This window comes from Callithrix jacchus, chromosome 12 (genome assembly GCF_049354715.1).
Source record: "Callithrix jacchus isolate 240 chromosome 12, calJac240_pri, whole genome shotgun sequence".
In the NCBI taxonomy this organism is placed as follows: Eukaryota; Metazoa; Chordata; class Mammalia; order Primates; family Cebidae; genus Callithrix; species Callithrix jacchus.
Window position 1 is genome coordinate 117,355,941 of NC_133513.1, and position 22,914 is coordinate 117,378,854.

A 22,914-nucleotide genomic window follows, 5' to 3' on the forward strand; every position below is an offset into this window, starting at 1 on the left:
ACAAAACACACACAAACATACATACATCCCACACACAAACACACATCACATACACACAAATACTTCACACATACAAACACCCCCACACACAAACACATAATCACACAGACATGCACCCTACACATAAACACCCACACATTCACAATCAGAAACATACACCCCACACCCACACACACACAGAAACACCTCACACACAAAATCACACACATTCCCACACACTGACATCTACACAAATGCCACATATGCACACACACAAGCACACTCAAACACCTCCACACACAATCACACACACAAACACTCCCACCCTCACACAGTCACAAACACCTCACACACAGTCACTCACAAATATACCCCACACACAGTCTCACACACAGACACTCTACACACAACCACACACACAAACACCCCACACACAAACATGCACACACCCCACATATACCCTCCACACACAAAAACACAATTACACACAATCATACATAAACACCCACCCCCACACACACAAACACCCCACACATGCCCACACACACTAACGCTCCCCACACACACTCCCACATGCAAACATAATTACAAGAACACACACACAAACACTTTCACACTGACACACACAATTACATACACTTCACACTTACACGCAATCACAAACACCACACACAAGCACACACACCCACACAAGCATTCCCCCCACACAAAAATATACACAAACCCCACAACCACACAAATGCACACAACACATAAATGCTCACTCCTTACACACAAAAGCCCTCCACCCACCCACACATACAAACACCCCATAAACATCCACACACAATCACACAAACACCCACACACACCCACATACAAACACAATGACAAATACACATAAACACACCCAATATACAATCACACTCACAGGGTTTAAATTTTTTCTCCCCCTCCTCCCCCTTTCTCATTCTTGGTCTGACAGTTTTATTTGAAAAGACAGGACATGCCTGAAAAATCAGCTCTCCCCAATAGTATATATCTTTAAAAATTGAATGCAGTATGTTAATTATTGATTACGAATTTGATTTATGAATGAGAAATGACTTTGAAACTTTTTTCAGCAGCGGAGCCATTCAAAAGGGATACACGCGAACGTTCTTGTATCGTGACTCCTGAGTTGACCCCACGCAACTCAAGCTGTCAACGGTGAGGCAGAAGGGGGGCTGTGGAAACCCAAAGAAATGTGGCGGGGGCGGGGCGGAGAGCAAGGAGGGGAGGGGAGGGGACGGAGGGGAGGGGCGGGGAGAAGATGGGAGGGAGGGGCGGGGTGGAGGGGGAGGGGCGGGGTGGAGAAGACGTGGAAGGGATGGAGGGGTGGGAAAGAAAGGGGCTGGAGGGGCAGGGCAGGGTGGGAGGGGCAGGGCGGTGTGGGAGGGGCGAGGACGGAGGGGAGGGGAGGAGATGGAAGGGAGGGCGGGGCGGGGATGGAGGGGCGAGGACGGAGGGGAGGGGAGGAGATGGAAGGGAGGGCGGGGCGGGGATGGAGGGGCGAGGACGGAGGGGAGGGGAGGAGATGGAAGGGAGGGCGGGGCGGGGATGGAGGAGAAGGGTGGAGCAGGGAGAGGCGGAGGGGCGAAAAGAGGATGAAGGGGAGAGGAGAGGCGGGATGATCCCCCGCAGCTCTGAACGCCCGGCCTGCCTGTGCTTCGTGCGTTGCTGGGAGCGCCCCTGCCGGAGGCTCCCGGGCGGGTCGGCGTCCGCTTCCAGAGCCGAGGCCGGTTCTCACCCGGGCGGCCACGCCGCGCGCTGAACGGTTCCCCGCTGTCTCGGCTGAAATGGGTGGGCAGATCCTGTGCGCTACTTTTAAGTGCTATAATGAGCACCCTGATTGCCAGCCCTGGGAGCAGCAATGGCTCCGGGGAGCGGAGGGGATGTCGTCCGCGCCCATGTGCCAGGTCTGGACGCACGGAAGCCACAGCGGTGATGGTAAGGACCCGCGGCCGCCAGGCCCGGGCGGGTGACGCAGACTCTCTGCTGTCCGTTGCACCCCGCGGGTGGCTGCCCTGCACCTGGCGGCCGCCTTCCCTGAAGTTCTTGTTCCCTTGAATACACTCAGGGCCCAGCGGATATTCCTCCGGGTGCGGGGTTGGGAAATGGCTGGCGGGCCGCTGGACAGGAGCGCTGTCTCCCTGAGATTTGCGGGGCTCGGGCTTGTGCAGCAGACTCTACGGGCGAACCCAGCCACGGATGTCTGCAGGCAGGCCTGCGCTTGTGCAGACTCCAGGCAGGAGGCCATGGCTCCCTCGTTCCTGCTCTGCCTGCGCCCTCACCCACCAGGCCGGCCGGGATGACTGGGACCGACGGGGCTTTATGGAATGCAAAACTTTCGGTGAGTTTTGCTGCTGAGTATCCTCCTTCTACCCCTGGGAGGAGGGCTGAAATCGCAGAAGTCCTGGGTGGACCAGGGCAAATTGGTCATCCTAAGGCCAACCTAGCTTCTGGGGTTGAGGCAGTCACCCTGCTGTATTAACCACACGGGGCATAGACTCCTGGGGGAATAATCGCCTTCAGTTTCCTGGAGTCCCCAGAGATTTTATTTGTCTTCTTCACTCTGTGTGTGTGGCTGTATCTGGATTCCGCATACAGTACAATCAATCTGCTTCTGATTCTTTTAAGCCCAGAATTGCTTATTAATTCCTAATTTGGGAGCAGCACCAATGTAGCTGTGGGTACCAGTCCCATCCAGCTCCTTTAAAGGCAGGGTCGCTGCAGAGAGTGCAGGACAGTGAGGCCCCCTGGTCCCTTCTTTCTGGCTTTGCGGTAAGCTCTGAACTGTGCTGCTTTTTTTTTTTTTTTTGAGACGGAGTTTCGCTCTTGTTACCCAGGCTGGAGTGCAATGGCGCGATCTCGGCTCACCGCAACCTCCACCTCCTGGGTTCAGGCAATTCTCCTGCCTCAGCCTCCGGAGTAGCTGGGATTACAGGCATGCGCCACCATGCCCAGCTCATTTTTTGTATTTTTAGTAGAGATGGGGTTTCACCATGTTGACCAGGATGGTCTCGATCTCTTGACCTTATGATCCACCCGCCTCGGCCTCCCAAAGTGCTGAGATTACAGGCGTGAGCCACTGCGCCCGGCCTGAACTGTGCTTCTTTTGAGTGTTCCACACCTTGTCCTCTTTCACAGATCTTGTTGGTTTCCTTTTGGTTCAGGCCCCTATTGCTGATGCAATGGGTATAGCTGACCTGCTTAGTTCTCGAGCCCACGTTTGCCCCTGGTGCTCTTCTGCTGAGTATCCCCCCTCCACCCCTGGGAGGAGGGCTGCCCCTTGCCACCTGGGTCTACCTTAACCAGGAAGGGAAGTTACTTTTGAAGAAGGAAGGAGAAACAAGGCATATTTTTCTGAATCTTTTGCTTATTCCTAGACCAGGGTTCTTGAAGTTAAGACCCAGGAGCTGCCACCTCATTCCCCACCCCATCTTTACATTTTGTTTTATTTACATTTTGTTTTTTTTGTGACTTACCCCCAGGGAACATGGTCACATAACTAGCGACCCAATTAAAGGGTTTTGTGGAACTGGAAAGAGCCCATCAGTTAATTTTTTACCTGTCATCCTCTGGGATGGCACAGGTGAGCTCTGACCTGCCTGTCTGCTACCTAGACGGTTCCTCTGTCTTCTCCTCTCTCTAATGGACCTAATGGATCAATGCTCCTTTCTTCACCTTTCCTGTACCATGAGACTTTCAGTGTCTTCCCACTGTGGGCATGGCATTCTGCCCCCTTTGCTTCCAGGTGACTTGCTTTGGCCAGTGGGATGTTAGCAAATGGGACTCAAAGGCGGGGGAGCAGGCACAGAGGGGAAATGCTTGCCCTTTTCCCTCACTCTTGCTCCTTCTCCTTTGCCAGGACAGTCCAGGTGGTGAGTTATGTGGAGCAGAGTCAAATTTCCCAGTTGTCCCACCTGTGCTCATTCTAGAACAGCTGAACTGCAGGTGACCAGCAGACATGTGGGTGAGCCCACCCAAGACCAGAAGAACTGCCTAGCAGAGCCCTGCCTCAGTCGCTGATTCACAGAGTTGTGTGTCAATATTTATAGTGTGACATGTCATTGAGGTTATGTGGTTGATACACAGCATTATTGTGGCAGTTAATCACGGATTCACTCTAGCTCCGCACAGCTGCCAGAAAGAGCTCTCAGATCTGTGATATCGCAGGACCCAGCATGGTTCTATATGCAGTTTGAAGCAGATGGTGACAGTGGAAGGACCTTGGTGTCAGGCAGACCAGAGTGTGGACCTGCAGTCTGCTACTTACAAGCAGTGTGACTCTGGGTAAGTTAGTTAACTCCTCGTATATTCAGTTGGCTCATTCTAAAATGAGGACACAACTGATATCACTAGTCCTAATGCTATGACCCCTCCAAATCTCATGTTGAAATATGATCCCTGATGTTGAAGATACGGCCTAGTAAGAGGTGTTTGGGTCATGGAGGCCAATCCCTCGTGAAGTGCTTGGTGCAGTTCTTACGGGAAGGAGTGAGATCTCCGTCTATCAGTTCCCACAAGAGCTGGCTGTTAAAAAGAAGCTGACACTTCCCTCACCTCTTTCTTGCTCTCTCTTTCTCTCCTTCTATGTGATCTCTGCACATGCCAGCGTCCCTTCCTCTTCTGCCATGAGTGGAAGCAGCCTAAAGCCCTCGCCAGGAGCAGATGCTGGTGCCATGCTTCTTGTACAGCCTGCAGAACTGCGCAACAAATAAGGCTCCTGTTTTTAAAATACAATTATCCAGCTTCAGGTATTCCTTTGTAGCAACACAAATGGACTGAGACATCTAATAATTCTAATAGGCACAAATGATTGGGCAATTATATGTCTGAAATCGTGTTAAGAATTTCATGTACTATCGCTGATTAGATTTTCACCACAGCCCTGTAATAAGTGTCCGTTTTACAGATGAGGAAGCTGAGGTGCAGTGAGATTAACTGAATGAGCCAAGGGCACAGAGCATATGCTACATTCAGTTTTGTTTTATGTGTGTTTTACTTTGATCAGCATATAGATTTTCCATATAATATGATCTCAACTAAAGCAAAATATATAGAAATAAGACTGGAAAAAATATGACAATATGTAAATAGCAGTCTGAGTACTGAACTTTGAATTTTTTTTGTTTTTATATTAACTCAAAAATTTTTATAATTATCTTTATATTTTATATCTTTATATGTTAATATAAAGATAATTATGACTATATAAAAGATATGATTTTATATTATCTTTATAATTAGATTTAACATTTTTAAAAAATTCCTCTTCACACAGTATTCAACTGTGTTTCTAAATCTTGTGGATAATGGCAATATCTGGCTTTAGAGTTACTTCCTTCATATTTTTTATTTTAATCAATACAAGGCCTTTGGTTCAACATCCTGGAAGAATATTTATTGCAGGCCACTTTCTCTGATAAATATATTAAAATGCTGATAGAATACGTATTATTTAGGGTAGGATAGGTTGGGGTAACAGAGACCCCAAAATATGTAATGATTCAAACACAATAGAAAGGGGCTTCTTTTTCTTGGAGAGCTTACAGAGGACCAGTCTTCTTAAAGAGAACAGCAAGAACACCAACGGCATACCAAAAAGCATTTGTTTGCAGGCATTGGAGAGCTGCAGAGGCAACTAGGCCTAAGAGGCCAAGATTCCTGAAAGCGAAAAACCATGAAAAGATGAGCCATATTCTGACGCTGCTCTTCCCTCAGGCACTTGGGAATGCTGGGCCAGGCCTGGGCTACAGTTTGGCTGCATCTCTATCCAGATCTCATCCTGATTGTAGCTCCCACAATTACCACGTCATGGGAGGGACCTGGTGGCAGGTAACTGAATCACGGGGAAGGGTCTTTCCCGTGCCGTTCTCATGATATTGAATACGTCTCATGAGATCTGATGGTTTTGTTCAGATCTCATGGGAGTTCTTTTGCTTCTGCCACCACGTAAGATGTGACTCTGCTCCTCATTTGCCTTCTGCCGTGATTGTGAGGCCTCCCCAGCCATGTGGAATTGTGAGTCAATTAAACCTCTTTTTTAAAATAAATTACCCAGTCTTGGGTATGTTTTTATTAGCAGCACGAGAGCAGACTAATACAGTATATCTACCTATCAGAGGAAAGGATGAACAATGTCAAACATTAAATAAAAAATGTAGGCATACCAAGAGACAAGACCAAATGGTCAGATATAAGGAGGGGAGATTTAGATAAGGGAAATCAACCCACAGGTGATTCAGGTATTGGACTTAGCTGACAAGGGCTTAAGAGAACTATTATTAATATGCAAAGGCAATATAGAAAAAGATAGATGGAATAGAATTTCAGCAGACAATTGAAAAGCCATGAAAAAAATTAAATGAAAATTTTGAGAACTAAAAATTGTAAAAACTAAACTTAAGAATTCAGTAGATTTGAAGCAGCAAAAGAGGATTAGTGAATTCGGAAATACAGCAATATAAAAAATTAAGATTAACACAGAAGAAAAAAAGATAGAAAATACAAAAGAGAACATAAAGGGCATAGACAACAAGTGTAAAGGCCTAACATAAGTGTAATTGTAGCCCCAGATAGAGAGGAAAGAGATAATGGGGTAAGGAAATATTTGAAGAACTAATAGCTGACAATTTTCCAAAATTGAGGAAAGACATTAATCCACAAATTTAAAATCTCCACATACTCTAAGCAAGGTAAATATAAAATGAATTATATTCATTATAGCTAAACTGCTGAAAAAGATACAAAAGGAAATTGTGAACACAGCAGGAGAGAAAAGATACATTACCTTCAATGGAGCAACAGTAAGATTCAAGATTGCCTCTTCAGACGTTATATGTTGAACAGACTGGAAGTTAGTAAAACTAACCTGAAATTCTAGATTCAGTGAAAGTATAACAGCTCGATTGGTTAATCTCGCCCACTGCCTACCCAGATAGAGCCAATGTATCAAGATGGGGAATTGCAACAGAGAAAGAGTTTAATACATGCAGAGGCAGCTAAACAGGGGACTGTAGTTTTAATGCTATTCAAATTAGCCTCTCCAAAAATTTGGGTTTTTTAAAGATAGTTTGGTGAGCAGGGGGCTAGGGAATGAGTGCTGCTGATTAGTTAGGGATGCCATTACAGGGGTGTGGAAAATGGTCCTCATGTGCTCAGTTCACTTCTGGATGGGAGCCACAGAGGTAATTCTGGTCTAGTTGGAGTCAACCAGTCATCAGAAATGCAAAAGTCTGAAAAAACATCTTAAAAGGGCAATTTTAGGGTCTACAGTAGTGATGCTATTTACAGGAGTAATTGGAGAAGTTGCAAATCCTTGTGACCTCCAGAATAATGGCTGGTAATCATTTACCTATGCCTACATCTTAGCAGGATTCAGGTGCCTCTCGTCTTCCTAACCTGGCTTCCTTTCATTAGTTGTACAAAAGTGGCTTAGTTTTGGGAAGAGCTATTATGTTTCAGTCTCCCAAAGTTAGTTGGCCCATGCTCAGGAATGGCCAAGGGCAGTTTGGAGGTTAAAAGCAAGATGAAGTTGATTAGATCTTTCACTGTCATAATTTTCTCACTGTTATAATTTTTGCAAAGGCAGTTTCAAAAACAGCCTTCAGAAATGAAGGGAAAATATTATTTAAAGACAGCAAACCAGAAAGACCCAGTCTAAAATAAATGCCAATAGAAATTCTTCAGACAAAGGAAAAAGAACCCAGATTTAAAAACTGAAATGCATGAAAAAATTGAAAGCTACAGAAAAAGTAAATGTATAAATATAAATAAACATTAACCATACAAAACATCAAAAATATGTCTAATGGGGTTTTAAATATATATTGACAAGAATAAAGGAAAAGAATGGGAGCAATAAAGTATTCTAAGGTCTTAACATGTGTAAAATAATTAAAAGTCCTAAATTATATTAGACAATAATGAGTCAAGAATACATGTTGCAATATTTACAATAATTACTGAAATACAAATAAAAGAATGTTTAAATACCAAGTTTATACAGGGAAAATAGAATAACAAAACTCTTCATCCAAAAGAAGGTTAAAAAAAAAAAACCAAAGACAGGGAGAAGCACTATAAATGGGTGCAACACAAAAAGTAAAATGGTAGCTGTAATTCTAATATGTTAATAATTATGTCAAATATAAATTGACTATAAACTTCAAGTAAGACCAGAATAGTCAGACCTGATTTTATTAACTCAATTATATGCTGGTTACAGGAGGCGCACCGCAAGAGCAAAGAAGGTTCAAAGGTAAAAGCTGAAAAAAATCTGTGCCAGATAAACACTAAACGAAAGAAAGCTGGTATCATTATGCTAATATCAGAAAAGTAGACTTAAAGGTAAGAAGCATTGCTAGACACAAAGTGGATGGTTTGCAATGATAAAAGGATCAATCCACCCATAAAGCAAAAACAGAACTAAAAGGAAAAAGAGACAAATACACAATATTGGGAGACAGTAGCACACTCCTCTCAATATATGATAGAAATGCAAATAGAAAATCAGTAATAGCACAATTAGCCTGACCTAATTAACGCTATACCCTACAATGACAGAATACGCATTCTTTTTAAGTGCACACATAGGCCGGGCGCGGTGGCTCACGCCTGTAATCCCAGCACTTTGGGAGGCCGAGGCCGGTGAATCACGAGGTCAAGAGATCGAGACCATCCTGGTCAACATGGTGAAACCCCGTCTCTACTAAAAATACAAAAAATTAGCTGGGCATGGTGGCGCGTGCCTGTAATCCCAGCTACTCCGGAGGCTGAGGCAGGAGAATTGCCTGAACCCAGGAGGCGGAGGTTGCGGTGAGCCGAGATCGCGCCATCGCACTCCAGCCTGGGTAGCAAAAGCGAAACTCCATCTCAAAAAAAAAAAAGTACACACATAACATCAAATAAAATGAATCATAAAACAATTCTCAACAGATTTCAAGGGATTTGAAGCACTCAGAGGTAAATCCTCTGACCACTGTGAAATTAATCTAGAAATTAATAACAAAAAGTTAATTCGGAAATCCCCTTTTCTGCTATGCTAGCAATCTCCACCTCCAAATATATATGTCAATGTCTTTGTAATTCACAGGAAAGCTTGAAGGAAGGAAAAGAGATACTTCTTAAACAGAAATAAAATAGAAACTACAGCCAGCAGGTAACCATGAGCCAACATACCAGGAGCTCAGGGAAGCATCAAATGTGAATACACGTCCTGGGGGCTCACGGCTGGGTTTTGACGCCGATTAGGATAAAGGAAATATGGCTTTGACCTACATGAGGCAGAGGAGAACCAAGAACTCAGTAGAGTTGAGACCCTGAAAGACTGCCCCCCTCTTATCAGAAGAACTAGAAAAACTCCAGCAAAGTCTCTAGAACCAAGCATGACTGTGCACAGAAAAATCAAGGGGGAAAAACATCCCACTGGAAACAGAAACTCCAAACTCATTTCATCCCAATCAGATGTAAAGGTTTAATTTATACTTCCCACAAAGTAAGGAAATCCCAAACCAAATATATATATAATATAATTATATATAAAATATAATTAATTATATAAATATATAGTTATAAAATATAATTAATTATAATTTATAAATATTTATAAAACATAATTATATTTTAAAATATGATTATGTATAAATAAAACATTTTAAATTATAGGCTATTTTAAATTACATGCTATTTATAAATCATAATTTAAAATATAATTATGTATAAATACACGATATATTTATAAATTATAATTAATTATATTCTATATTTATAAATTATAATTAATTATATTTTATAAATATATACTTATATGTATATGTAATATAATTAATTTCAGAAGAGTGATCCCTTGGCTCCATGGCTAAAGCAAAGATAAATCTTTTCCTAAAGACATCTCAATGCCAGGCCACACGAGACTCTTTTTCATTGGGGGAAAACAATGGCAACACCAGCTGAAGAAAAACTTCCAATAATTTTTTAAAATTACAAACTACACAAGGAAACAATTCACAATAAGAGAAAGTCAGCAGATACAATCAACAGGATTATTAGATCCCCCAGGCACTTGTGATGACAGAATAGCCCAAATCAAATCAATTACTTACCAAATATATTTTAAATGATTAAATACATAAAGAAGGAATAAAAATCATGTTGAAAGAACAAGATTCTATTTTAAAATAACAGCCTGACCTGAACATGAACCAAATTGTAATTCTCAGACTGAAAATGACCCCCAAACGTCATTAAAAAAATTAATAAATAGCAGAATCGATGGTTTAAACAAGTAGGATGATTTGGTGAACCAGGAGATAAATGTAAGAGAATTTTACAGAATACAATGCAGATGTGAAGAGGTATAAAGTCTAAAGAAGAGCTGAACTGAATGAAATTGAAACATGAAAAACCATAAAAAAAGATCAAAAAAACTGTAAGTTGGTTCTTTGAAAAAATACATAAGACAGATAGGCTACTAGCTAAACTAATGAAAGAGAGAAGATCCAAATAAACACAATTAGAAATAACAAAGTGGACAATATCACTGACCTCACAGAAATACAAAAAACCATCAGAGACTATTGTGAACACCCCTGTGCACACAAACTAGAAAACCTAGAGAAATGAATAAATTCCTGGAAACATGCAACTTCCCAAGACTGAACCAGGAAGAAACTCAAACTCTAAACAGACCAATAACAAGTTCTGAAATTGAAAGAGTAATAAATATCCTGCCAACCAGAAAAGCCCAGGACTAGATGGATTCACAGCCCAGTGCTAGTAGACTTATAAAGAAGAGCTGGTACCATTCCTCCTGAAACTATTCCAAAAAACTGAGGAAGAGGGACTCTTTCCGAACTCATTCTGTGAGGCCAGCATCATTCTAGTACCCAAACCTGGCAAAGACACAACAACAACAAAAGACTTCAGGCCCGTATCCTTGATGAACGTAGATGAAAAATCCTCAGCAAAATACTAGCAAACCAAACCCAGCAGCACATCAAAAAGCTAACCCATCGCAATCAGGTAGGCTTTCCCTGGGATGGAAAGTTGGGTCAACATACATAAATTGATAAATGTGATTTATCACATAAACTGAACTAAAAACAAAAAACACATGATAATCTCAATAAATGCAGGAAAGGCTTTTGATAAAATTCACCAGCCCTTACTGTTAAACACCCTCAACAAAGTGGGCATTGAAGGAACATATTTCAAAATAGTAAGAGCCTTTTTAACAAACCCACAGCCAACATCATACTGAACGGGCAAAAGCTGGAAGCTTTCCCTCTGAGAACCAGAACAAAGCAAAGATGCCCACTCTCAGCACTCCTCTTCAGTGTGGTACAAGAAGTCCTAGCCAGAGCAGTCAGGAAAAAGAAAAATAAAAAGCATCCATGGAGGAAGCCAAACTGTTTGCAGACAATGTGATTTTATACCTAGAAAACCCCAGCTTCTGCCCAAAAGCTCCTGGATCTGATAAACAACTTTAGCCAAGTTTCCAGATACAAAAATCAATGTAAAAAACTCAGTCGCATTTCTGTAAATCAATACCATCCAAGTTGAGTGCTACATCAGAAACACAAATCCCACTCACAATAGTGACAAAAGGAATGAAATACCTAGGAATACAGCTAACCAGGTAGGTGAAAGATCTCTACAACCAGAATTACAAAACACTACTGAAAGAAATCAAAGATGACACAAAGGAAAAAATATCCCATGTCCATAGATAGGAAGAATCAATATTGTTAAAATGGCCACATTGCCAAAACTAATTTACAGATTTAATGCTATTTCCATCAAACTACCAATGACATTCTTCACAGACTTAGTAAAAACTATTCTATTCACCTGGAATGAAGGAAAAAGCCCAAATAGACAACACAATCCTAAGCAAAAAGAACAAAGCTGAAAACATCACATTACCGTACTTTATACTACAAGTCTACAGTAACCACAACAGCATGGTACTGGTACAAAAATAAGCACATAGACGGATGGAACACAACAGACAGCCCAGAAATAAAGCCGCACAGCTAAGCCATCTCATCCTGGACAAAATCAACAGCAAAAGAAAGGCAATGGGGAAAGGACTCCTTATTCCATAAATGGTGCTGGGATAACTGGCTATCCCTATGCAGGAGATTGAAACTGCCCCCCTGTTTTTACACTATAGACACAAATCAGTCCAAGATTAAGGACGTAAATGTAAAACCTAAAACTATAAAAAGCCTTGAAGAAAACCTAGGAAATACCATTCTAGACACAGGCTCTGACAAAGACTTTACAACAAAAATGCCCAAAGCAATTGCAACAAAAATTAAAATGGACCAATGGGAGCTAATTAAATTAAAGAGCTTCTGCACAGCAAAAGAATCTATAAAACAGAGTAAACAGACAACCCACAGAATGGGAGAGAGTATTTGCAAACTATGCATCTGACAAGGGTCTAATATCCAAACTCTACAGAACTTAAAAGAACTAACAAGCAAAAACCCAACAACCCGATTAAAAAGTTAGCAAAGGATAGGAACAGAAGACATGTATGCGATCCACAAGCATATGAAAAAGTATTCAACATCACTAAGCATTAGAGAAGTGCAAATCAAAACCACAATGAGATGCCATCTCATACCAGTCAGAATGGCTATTACTAAAAAGTCAAAAAACAACAGATGCTGCTGAGGCTGTAGAGACAAGGAACACTTGTACACTGCTAGTGGGGATGGAAATTAGTTCAACCACTGTGGAAAGCAGTTTGGTGATTTCTCAAAGAACTTAAAACAGAACTACCATTTGATCCAGCAATCCCATTATTGGGTTTATACCCAAAGGAACAGAAATCAGTCTACCATAAAGACACATGCAAACGTGTTCACTGCAGCACTATTCACAATAGCAAAGACATGAAATCAACATAAATGCCCATTAATTGTATACCGAATAAAGAAAATGTGGTACATATACACCATGGAATACTACACAGCCATAAAAAGAATGAGATCATCATGTTCTTTGCAGGGACATGGTTGGAGCTGGAGACAATTATCCTAGGCACAGTAATGCAGGAACAAGAAAACCAAACATCGCGTGTTCTCACTTGTAAGTGGAAGCTAAACATTGAGCATACATGGACACAAAGAAGTGAACAACAGACACTGGGGCTGACTTGAAGGTGAGGAATGGGACAAGGGTGAGGACCAAAAACTACCTACCAGGTACTATGCCTATTACCTGGGTGATTAAATCATATGTACACCAAATCCCCACAACATTCAATTTCTCTCTAGAATCAACCTGCACATGTACCTCTGAAACTAAAATCAAAGTTTAAATTTAAAAAAACAGAAAATTTTGAAAAAGATTAAGAGGAATTAAGATTAAGAGAAAATCTGAAAACATTAAGATTATGAGGAATAATGAACAAGGAGGACCAACCTAGAATCTAGTAGTTCTTTTTTGTTGTTGGTTTATTTACTTTTAATTGCCACACAATAATTGTACCTATTACAAGGTTCAGTGTGACGTGTTAATACATGTCTACATTGTGTAATGATACAATCATGGTGTTTAGCATAACCATCCCCTCAAACGTTGATCATGCCATGTGCTGAGAACCTGCAAACCCTCTCTTCTAATTATTTTGAAGTATATGATACAATATGAGGGATCTTCAGGAAGTTCATGGAAAGTGCTATCATGAAAAAAGCTATGCATGGATTGCAAAAATTTTTGCACAGAAAAAATTCATACTAACTTATTATAATTTGCCTGAGCAGGATCTAGTTTGAGGAACTAAGGACAAGACATAGGCTTAAAAAGAGTCTGTAGGCTGTTCTCACATTGCTGTAAAAAAATAATACCTGAGACTGGGTAATTGATAAAGCAGAGAGGTTTAATGGGCTCCCAGTTGCAGGCTGAGGCCTCCGGAAGCTTACAATGATGGCAGAAGGCAAAGTGGAAACCTGCATGTCACATGGCAAAAGCAGTGGCAAGAGAGAGTGAGGCGGGAAGTGCTACACACTTTTAAACAACCAGATCTTGTGAGAACTCGCTTCTGTCATGAGAATAACATCAAGGGCATGGTGCTGAACCATTCTTGAGAAACATCTCCATGATCCAGTCACCTCCCATCAGGTGCCACCTCCGACTCTGAAGACTACAATTTGACGGGAGATTTGGGTGAGGACCCAGATCAAAACCATATCAGAGCCCCTGTCAGAGCAACATGAATTATGCTAAAACCGAAGCAAGAACAAACATGAAATTTATGGTGAAGCCTAGATGGACAAATGATGAAATCGTTGATGCTTTATAAAAAGTGTATGAGAACAATGCTCTAGAGAAATCAGCGGTTTACACATGGATAACCCGAAGGGATGAGAACATGCTGAAGTCGTGGCTGAGCAGCAGATCAGCCACATCAACGTTTGAGGAAAACATTAAGCTTCTTTGTGCTCTAATTGAAGAAGGACTGACAATTAACAGAAGAAAAAATAGGCAAGACCATAGACATCTCAGTTGGTTCAGCATACACAATTGTGACTGAAAAATTACAGTTGAACAAATGTTCTACTCAATGGGTGCCAAGCCCATTGTACCCATGGCCCACTGTGCAGTAACAGGGCCATGACAGTGAGACAGTAGGGGTTGCAGCAGAGAAAGGGTTAATGGACCACAGGGTGCTGAGCAAGGAAACGAGAGGAGACCCTCAAATTCCTCTCCCTAAGGAGTTCTGGGCTTGGGTTTTTAAGGGGATTATGGAGGATGAGTGGCTGGAGAATTAAGGGTGTTCATTGGTTGGGGTAAGGGGGATGAAATCATCAAGATGTGGAAACTCATGCTTTGGTAACTCAGCTTCTTACGGGGTCCTTCAGACCAGCTGGCGTCAGTGGGTCCTTCCAACCAGCCAAGTCAACACTTTATCAGTATGCAGGAGATGAAAGCATATCTCAAAGGGAAAACTTAACATTTTATTCTGTTTACATTGCTATCTATAGAGCAGTTAAGGACAACTATAATCTTGTAGCAGGGTCTACACGAATCCAGCACCAAACCACTGTGAGGAAGCAGGTCAGAGAATAGGCTGCTTCATGATTAATACTGAATGTGCTGCAAGCTTGCTTTGTTTTTATTTCTCCCTCTCCCTTCTTCCCTGATTAATTTTCATTTTCTTTTATTCTGGGAGGCAGCATCTCATTCTGTTGCCCAAGCTGGACTGCAGTGGTATGAGCACAGTTCACCGCAACCTCGACCTCCTGGACTCAAGCAATCCTCCCGTCTCAGCCTCCTGAGTAGCTGGGACCACAGGCATGCACCACCATATCTGGCTAATTTTTTCTATTTTTTTATAGAGATGGGGGGGTCTCACCATGCTACCTAGGCTGGTCTCAAACTCCTGGGCTCAAGCAATTCTCCCCAAGTGCTGGGATTATGGGCATGAGCCACTGTGCCCAGCCCCTGATTAATTTTATAAACAGGATAAGGGAAGTTTTACCCAGGTTAACTTCAGAGAAGAACAGAGCTTTCAATGGAAATTTTAAACAAGTAGAATCGAGATCCTGAAGCAGTTCTACAAATAATTACAACAGAAGATGAAGCATGGTTTTACTGTATGATTCTGAAGGAATCCCATCGACAAAGGAGTCCCATGGAAGCAAAACAGACTAGTCAAGGGCAGAGGTTAGAGCAACATGTTTGGAGATGCTCAAGGCATTTGTTTTGTTGACTTTCTGGAGGACTAAGGAATGATAAGGTCTGCTTATTATGAGAATGTTTTCCAAAGGTAGCCAAAGCCTTAACAGAAAATCTCCCGGATAATCTTCACCAGAATCCTTCACCACAAGAATATTCCTGCTCATTCCTCTTGTCAAACGAGGGCTTTTATGAGAGTTTCAGTGAGAAATCATTAGGCATGCACCTTACAGTCCTGACTGATTTGGCTGCTTCTGCCTTCTTTTTATTTCTTAATCTTAAAAAATCTTTATTACTTGTTTTATATGTTATTTTTGAGACAGAGTCTCGCTCTGTCACTCAGGCTGGAGTACAGTGGTGTGATCTCAGCTCACTGCAACTTTCACCTCCTGGGCCCATGCAATTTCTCATGCCTCAACTTCCCAAGTAGCTGGGATTACCAGCGCACACCACGTGCCCAGCTAATTTTTGTATTTTTGGTAGAGAGAAGCTTTTGCCATGTTAGCCAGGCTGGGCTCCAACTCCTGACTTCAAGCGATCTGCCTGTCTTGGCCTCCCAAAGTGCTGGGATTACAGGCACGAGCCACAATGGCACCCATTTTTCTTTAGTTAATAATGTAAAAAATACTACATTGACAAAGTTACATCCCAGAAACCTCAGTTCTTTAGGGATGGACTAAGTGGCTGCTATCGTCCTGTATTAGTCCATTCTCACACTGCTATTTGTGAGAAAAGAGGTTTATTTGGCTCATGATTCTGCAGGCTGTACAGGAACCATGGCAGCATCTGCTTCTGGGGAGGCCTCACGAAGCTTCTACTCATAACAGAAGGCAAAGCGAGAGTCGGTGTCTTACTGGAGCGATGGTGGGGGGGCAGGAGGTGCTACATACTTCTAAACAACCAGATCTCACAAGAACTCACTATCATGAGGACAGCATCAAGAAGTTAGTGCTAAAACATTCATGAGAAATGTGCCCCCGTGACCCAATCGCCTCCCACCAGGCCCCACCTCCAACACTGGGATTATAGTTGAACATGAAATCTGGCGGGGCGGGGGAGACACAGATCCAAACCATATCACATCTCTTACAAAAATGTCTGGAAGTCGATGGAGGTTATGCTGAGAAATAAAGTTTATGTTTTAAATGTTTATCTTTTAATTCCGTTTTTCCCTAAGTCTTTGAAGTCCCCTCGTACTGTTAACTAATTCTTCTAACCCATGAACGTGGACTATCATCTTTCCATTTATTTGTGCCCTCTCCAATGTGTTTCATTGATATTTTATAGTTTTCATTGTAGAGATCTTTCACCACTTTGGTTAAATTATCCCTGGTTGTTGTTATTTGTTTTACGGCTATAGTAAATGGATTGCTTTTTTTTTTTTTGAGATGGAGTCTTACTCTGTCTCTCAGTCTGGAGGGCAGTGACATGATCCCACCTCGCTGCAACCTCCACCTCCCAGATTCAAGCGATTCTCCTCCCTCAGGCCCCCAAGTAGCTGGGATTGCAGGCATACATCACCACGCCCGGCTAGTTTTTGTATTTTTAGTAGAGAAGGGGTTTCACCATATTGGTCAGGCTGGTCTTAAACTCCTGACCTCAGCCAATTCACCTGCCTCAGCCTCCCAAAGTGCTGGGATTACAGGCATGAGCCCCCATGCCCAGCCCAGGAATTGCTTTCTCGATTTCTTTTTCAGATAGTTTTCTATTGGTGTATGGAAACAGTACTGATTTCCATATGTTGATTTCGTATCCTGCAACTTTACTGAATTTATAAATTCTAACAGGTTTTTTGTGGAGTCTTTAGAAGATCATGTCATCTGCAGACACGGAAAATCTGACTTCTCTCCAATGTGACCGCCCTTTATTTCCTTCTCTGGCCTGATTGCGGTGGCAGGAACTTCCGCACTATGCTGAATACAGGTGGTGAAAGTGGGCATCCTTGTCTTGTTCCAGATTTCAGAGGAAAAGCTTTCAACTTTTTCTCATTCGGCGTATTAGCTGTGGGTTTGCCATATAGCCCTTTACTGAGTTAAGATATGTTCCTTTCATACCGAACTTGTGGATGGTTTTCGTCACGAAGGGATGTTATCTTTGGTCAAATCTATTTTGTCATTGATTGAGATGATCACATGGTTTTTGTCCTTGTAGCGTTTCATAGGAGGCCTCAGGGAAATAAAGGACAGCCCAAGTGCTTCCTGACAGTGTCGCTCCGTCCAGACCAAGGCAGACTACCCGTCTCACAGCTGGAGGGGCACAGATCAAGTTCTGGCAGCTGAAATGAGAGTGGCTTGAAGAGTCACTTCTCAGCTGAGGCAATGGTAGTTCCCTCTTCTGATGCATGGGCTGAGAGGGCCCCGTGTTTCAGGAGACACAGCCACTGGTTGGTGAGGGGCTGTGATATGTGAACGAACATGGGCTTGAGGGACTGGGGAAAGGGAGTGATTACAAATGAAGACGTTTATGTGGACAACAGACTTATGACAAAAAGCTTATCACCACTGGTCGTTCAAGAAATGCAAATCAAAACCACAATGAGATACCATCTCATGCCAATTAGAATGGTGATTATTTAAAAGTCAGGAAACAACAGAAGTTGGTGAGGCTGTGAAGAAATTGGAACGCTTTTACACTGTTGGTGGAAGTGTAAATTAGTTCAACCATTGTGGAAGACAGTGTGGTGATTCCTCAAGGATCTAGAACCAGGAATACCATTTGACCCAGCAATTCCATTACTGGGTATATACCCAAAGGATTATAAATCATTCTACTATAAAGACACATACACACTACAATAGTATTGCAGCACTATTTACAATAGCAAAGACTTGGAACCAACCCAAATGCCCATCAATGATAGACTGGATAAAGAAAACGTGGCACATATACACCATGGAATACTATGCAGCCATAAAAAAGAATGAGTTCCTGTCTTTTGCAGGGACATGGATGAAGCTGGAAGCCATCATTCTCAGCAAACTCACACAGGAACAGAAAACCAAACACCGCTTGTTCTCATAAGTGGAAGTTGAATAATGAGAACACATGGACACAGAGAGGGGGACATCACACACCAGAGTCTGTCAGGGGGTGGGGGCAAGCGGAGGGAGAGCATTAGTACAAATACCCAATGCATTCAGAGCTGAAAACCTAGATGACAGTTTGATAGGTGCAGCAAACCACCATGGCACGTGTATGCCACGTAACAATCCTGCATGTTCTGCACACGTGTCCCAGAACTTAAAATTAAATTAAAAAGTGCAGCCAAGGGTCACAGATCGGATCTTCTAAGCATGTATTTTAGGCAGAGCAAGGCATGTGGCTGTATCTGGGTTACCGCAGCTTTCCATCCAGACTGCGGACACTCCTAAGCCTGCACAGTAGCAGCTTCTTGTCCAGACCCTCCGTCCCTCAGAACCCCAACCCCAGCCCCAACCCCAGCCCAACCCAGCAAATCTCCCTCACAGCCAGAGGGGTGAGAGCAAACGGAAGGGATGAGGGAGAGAGCAAGCAAAGGAGAGGAGAGCAGAAAGAGTGGACAGGGAAGGGGAAGGGCAGGGCCAAGCAGGACGAGCACCTGGGTCCAGGGCGGAAATCCCAGACCTCGGCGTGTTGAGGAAGGTGCTCAAACAACACGGGGGGCCCTGGGAATAGGGGCCAGGGTGTCGGGGCCCAGCAGCCCCTGGACCTGTTCCATCTAAGAACGAGATGAGTCGGGAAATGGGGATAAGCAGAGCCTGCCTGCATAGGACTGCGAGGCCACAGATGCAAGGCTTAAGGACAGAGGAGGCGCAGAGAGGAGAGGGGAGAGGCCAGGGAAGACAGAAGGCTGGGGAGAAGTGGAGAAGGCAGAGGCAGGCGACGGTGGGGAAGGACAGGGGCCGTGGGGCGTCTGCAGACAGGCCCCTGATCCTGCGGCAGGAACTCCCCGTCACTTTCACCCCCACTTCCAGCGCCCAGGGTAGTGATGGCTCCTTCCGAGGCCTCCTCATAGTCCACAGTCCTGGGGGGGCGGGTCTTGAGGCCACAGTACAGGTAGCGGAGGTCAGGGTTTGGTAAGGGTTCAGGAGAGAGGGCTGGGAAGGGTGGAACTGTCCCAGGGTGGAAGGACTCGGTGGGCAGAAAGGCGGGGAGGGGGTGTGTGCGCCCCTACCGTTTCCGAAGGAGCTGCTGGGCGGCGCTCCGGAGAGGAGGAGCAGGAAAAGGAGGGGCAGGTGGGCGCGCCTCTGGGGGCTGCCACACCCCCCGTTCCCTGCGACTGGGCGCCCTCAGAGCCACGCTCTGCTGGGCTGAGCTGGGATGTGCGCTTGATTGGTTCCCCTCGGAGTCGGGAGCTCCCCGGCCAGGTGAGAGGTGAGCGGCGAAGCCAGGGGAGCGTCCCGCGGGCAGCCTCTCTCCGGAAAGCCGGGAGGGGAAGGCTGCAATGTCCGCAGCGGCCACCAGGGGGCGGCGCAGGACTGCCTTTCGGCTCCTCCTGGTCTCCCGCGAGCCGGTCCGCAGAGCTCCGGGGGCGTCGGGACGGGGCTGCCACTCCCGGTCCCCGCTGTCTTCCTCTGCAAAACGCCTTAGGAATTCAAGCAGCTTGGGGAAAGTGGCGAGTTTTCAAAGGCGTGAAAGAGACAGGCAGATCCGAAAGGGCCCCTTGAAATCCTCTGGATTCCCACCTCGTTCAGAGGCTGAGGAAACTGAGGCTAAGAGAGGTTAAATCGCTTGCCTAAGATCGCCCAGCTCTTTCTCTAGCACCCCGGTTCGGTCCTCTCTCCAGACATCCACTGCCTCTGCCTCAGGAACATCGCTCCACTGCAGGATAGCTGGGAATAGGGGTGGAGCAATCCAGGCAGCCATCCTGGAGGAGGCAGCAGCGCTTGAACTTGGCCTTGGGGTGGGGTAAGAGGAAGACTCAGTTGAACGGTGTAGGGGTGACCACTCCTAGTGGAGTCACCGCGTGAGCAAGGGCAGGAGGCTGAGGCGTGGAGCCCCGGGAGGTACGTGCTTTCTTAGGGGAAGTAGGAAGATAGTGTGGATAGGAAGTGAGCCCGGATCCTGAGGTCCTTGCAGGCTGCCCTGGTCTCCACCTTTAGAATTGCAGGCTGGCTAAGCCCAGGAATTTTCCTGAATTCCATTATGGTGAAAACGCAGAGCATGGCAGGAGTCCTCTCGATTATCTCATGTGGAGGTGGGAGTTAGCAAATGGTCTCCACGGCCACTGGGGCACGGGCCAGCGTCCGGGAGCCCAGCCCTGAGGAGGAGAGCAGCCACACCCCATTCCTCCACCGTGACTCGAACCCTCAGCGGCCAGAGCTCCTGGCCACCGGGGCCCCGTACCGACCTCAGAACTGGCCGTGTCTGGGTGAGCTCCACTTTCCTGGGCCCCGAGCAAGCCTCCGTCTGTGAGGTGGAAGGACCCCGGGAGCAGCCTGCCCCATCTGCTCAACAGCGCCTGCAAAACGATGGAGTGCCTCCCAGGCACACACCCAGCAGCACACCCAGCTGGCCCTGGCCTGCAGATGGATGTGGGACAGGCAGGGGACGCAGTGGAGGCTAGCAGTGGAGGCTAGGATGTAGTTTCTGCCCCTGGGAGGCTGCGCACACAGAGGGGCGCGGGGGAGGAGGAAACCCTGCTGTCTTGGCATTGCTGTGGCTTCCACAGCCTGAAGATGGCACCCAACCCTGACCTCACCCCTCCCTACCCGCAGGGCTCCGCCTGGCCTCCCAGCCTCAGGTCACCTCTGACGGCATTGCGTCCACAAGTTCCACCGCCTCCTTGGAAACCCTTTCAGAGACTCAGAGTTGAGAAGCCAGAGCTGGAACTTGAGCGCTGGGGACCAGCAGACCTGAGATCCAGGACCAACTCTTCTCGGTACGAGCTAGGGGGCCTGGGCCCATCATTCTCCCACCGATATAATGACGGAACCAGAATAAAGATAAAACCTCCTCCTGGAGTTGCGATGAGGATCCAATGAGACACGAGGGACACCCCAGCACAGGGCCTGGCACTCACTGTGTGTTCACACACAGCTGGCCTGTTATGACCGTTTTCATCCCCTTTAAGGCTGGATAAGATGGCCTCTCATCCAGCCCCCGCAGGTGACGGGTGTGTCAGTGTCCCCTAGACCTCCCAGGCACACTCAGCGCTTCCGGCTTTCAGCTGATCTTGTGTTTACCACAAGCCAGTTGTGTTTGCGACCAAGCCTGTTTTGTGCCAGCTGTTCTTGATATTATGAATGTACAGTTTAACTAAATATCATATAAGCTAGCAAGTTTTCAAACTAGTTGGGTTTGTTTTCAGGGATGGGGTCCTGCTCTGTCACCCAGGCTGGAGTGCATAGTCACAGCTCACTGCTGCCTTAAATGTGGGGACTCAAGTGATCCCCCCCACAACTCAGCCTCCCAAGTAGCTGAGACCACAGGTGTGTGCTGCTAATTTTTATTTATTTATTTATTTATTTATTTATTTATTTATTTATTTATTTATTTTGTAGAGACAGAGTCTCACCATCTTGCCCAGGCTGGTCTCAAACTCCTGGGCTCAAGGGATCCTCCTGCCTCAGTCTCCCAAAGTGCTGGGATTAAAGGTGTGAGCCACCGTGCCCAGCCTCAAACTGTTTAAAGATTCCTTTATACTCTTAAAAATCATGAAGATCCCAGATAGCTTTTGTTTATGTGGTTTGCATTGATTTTTACCATATTTGAAATTAAAGATGAGAGACGTTTAAGGCACAGGGACACATGAGCACACATCCCATCAGCTCAGAGGTCGGGGTTGGGGCTACCTTCTGGAGATCTTTATTTGTACCTTCTGGAGAAAGGAGAGTGTCACGGGTGAACAACATCTTAGTCTGACCATGAACCGAGTTTGGACTTTGGATTCCCTGAAAGCGTCGCAAGGGTCCCCGGGAGTCCTGGTCCACTCTCGGAGAGCCCCGATGGAAGCCGAGGAAATACTAATGCAGAAAGGAAGCTGCTTCCTGAAAACCAGGCTGGAAACTTTGGAAAGTCCCAGCAGACATGGGGACAATGATTTGGGGGAAATAATCATGGAAATAACGATGAACTCTGCCTCGAGATTGCCTTGCAAGCGGCTTCCAGGTCTCATGTCCCTTTAGAAACACTGAAACCAGAAATCAGTGCTGGTTCACTCTGCTGTGGTTCCTGCCACGGAGATGACCCAGCGCGCCAATTGGTGGGCTCCCGCTCAGAGAAAAGGTTTGGCTCCAC

The 22,914-nt window shown here is 44.9% G+C and overlaps 2 protein-coding genes across 12 annotated transcripts in view; one reads left to right on the forward strand and one right to left on the reverse strand.

Moving 5' to 3' along the window:
- The window catches only part of CPXM2 (carboxypeptidase X, M14 family member 2), a 254,732-nt gene extending 234,616 nt beyond the window's left edge, over positions 1-20,116 (reverse strand). The window contains exon 1 of the mRNA XM_078344084.1: positions 19,850-20,116. The gene's annotated coding sequence lies outside the window, so the exon portion shown is untranslated. The remainder of the gene's footprint in view (positions 1-19,849) is intronic.
- Positions 1,596-16,845, forward strand: LOC144578515 (uncharacterized). Of its 11 annotated transcripts, none has more exons than XM_078344087.1 (6): positions 1,596-1,947; positions 2,078-2,350; positions 3,869-4,293; positions 4,616-4,757; positions 5,622-5,838; positions 5,923-6,056. In XM_078344087.1, the coding sequence occupies exons 1-3, from the start codon at positions 1,837-1,839 to the stop codon at positions 3,956-3,958; spliced, it is 474 nt and encodes a 157-aa protein (XP_078200213.1). In that variant the 5' UTR covers positions 1,596-1,836; the 3' UTR covers positions 3,959-4,293; positions 4,616-4,757; positions 5,622-5,838; positions 5,923-6,056. The 11 variants fall into 11 exon arrangements, 8 of the variants coding, with proteins under 8 accessions (XP_078200213.1, XP_078200215.1, XP_078200218.1 ...); XM_078344089.1 differs by having other exon boundaries at positions 5,725-5,838; XM_078344092.1 differs by having other exon boundaries at positions 4,131-4,293.
- Positions 20,117-22,914: the final 2,798 nt, after the last annotated feature.

What these genes read in the sequence shown, in the direction of transcription:
- LOC144578515 (XM_078344088.1), top strand. Translation starts at nt 1,837, where the DNA reads ATGAGCACCCTGATTGCCAGCCCTGGGAGCAGCAATGGCTCCGGGGAG. An exon ending in CGGAAGCCACAGCGGTGATG is followed by an intron (nt 1,948 to 2,077) that starts GTAAGGACCCGC and finishes GAATACACTCAG; the next exon opens with GGCCCAGCGGATATTCCTCC. An exon ending in TATGGAATGCAAAACTTTCG is followed by an intron (nt 2,351 to 3,868) that starts GTGAGTTTTGCT and finishes CTCCTTTGCCAG; the next exon opens with GACAGTCCAGGTGGTGAGTT.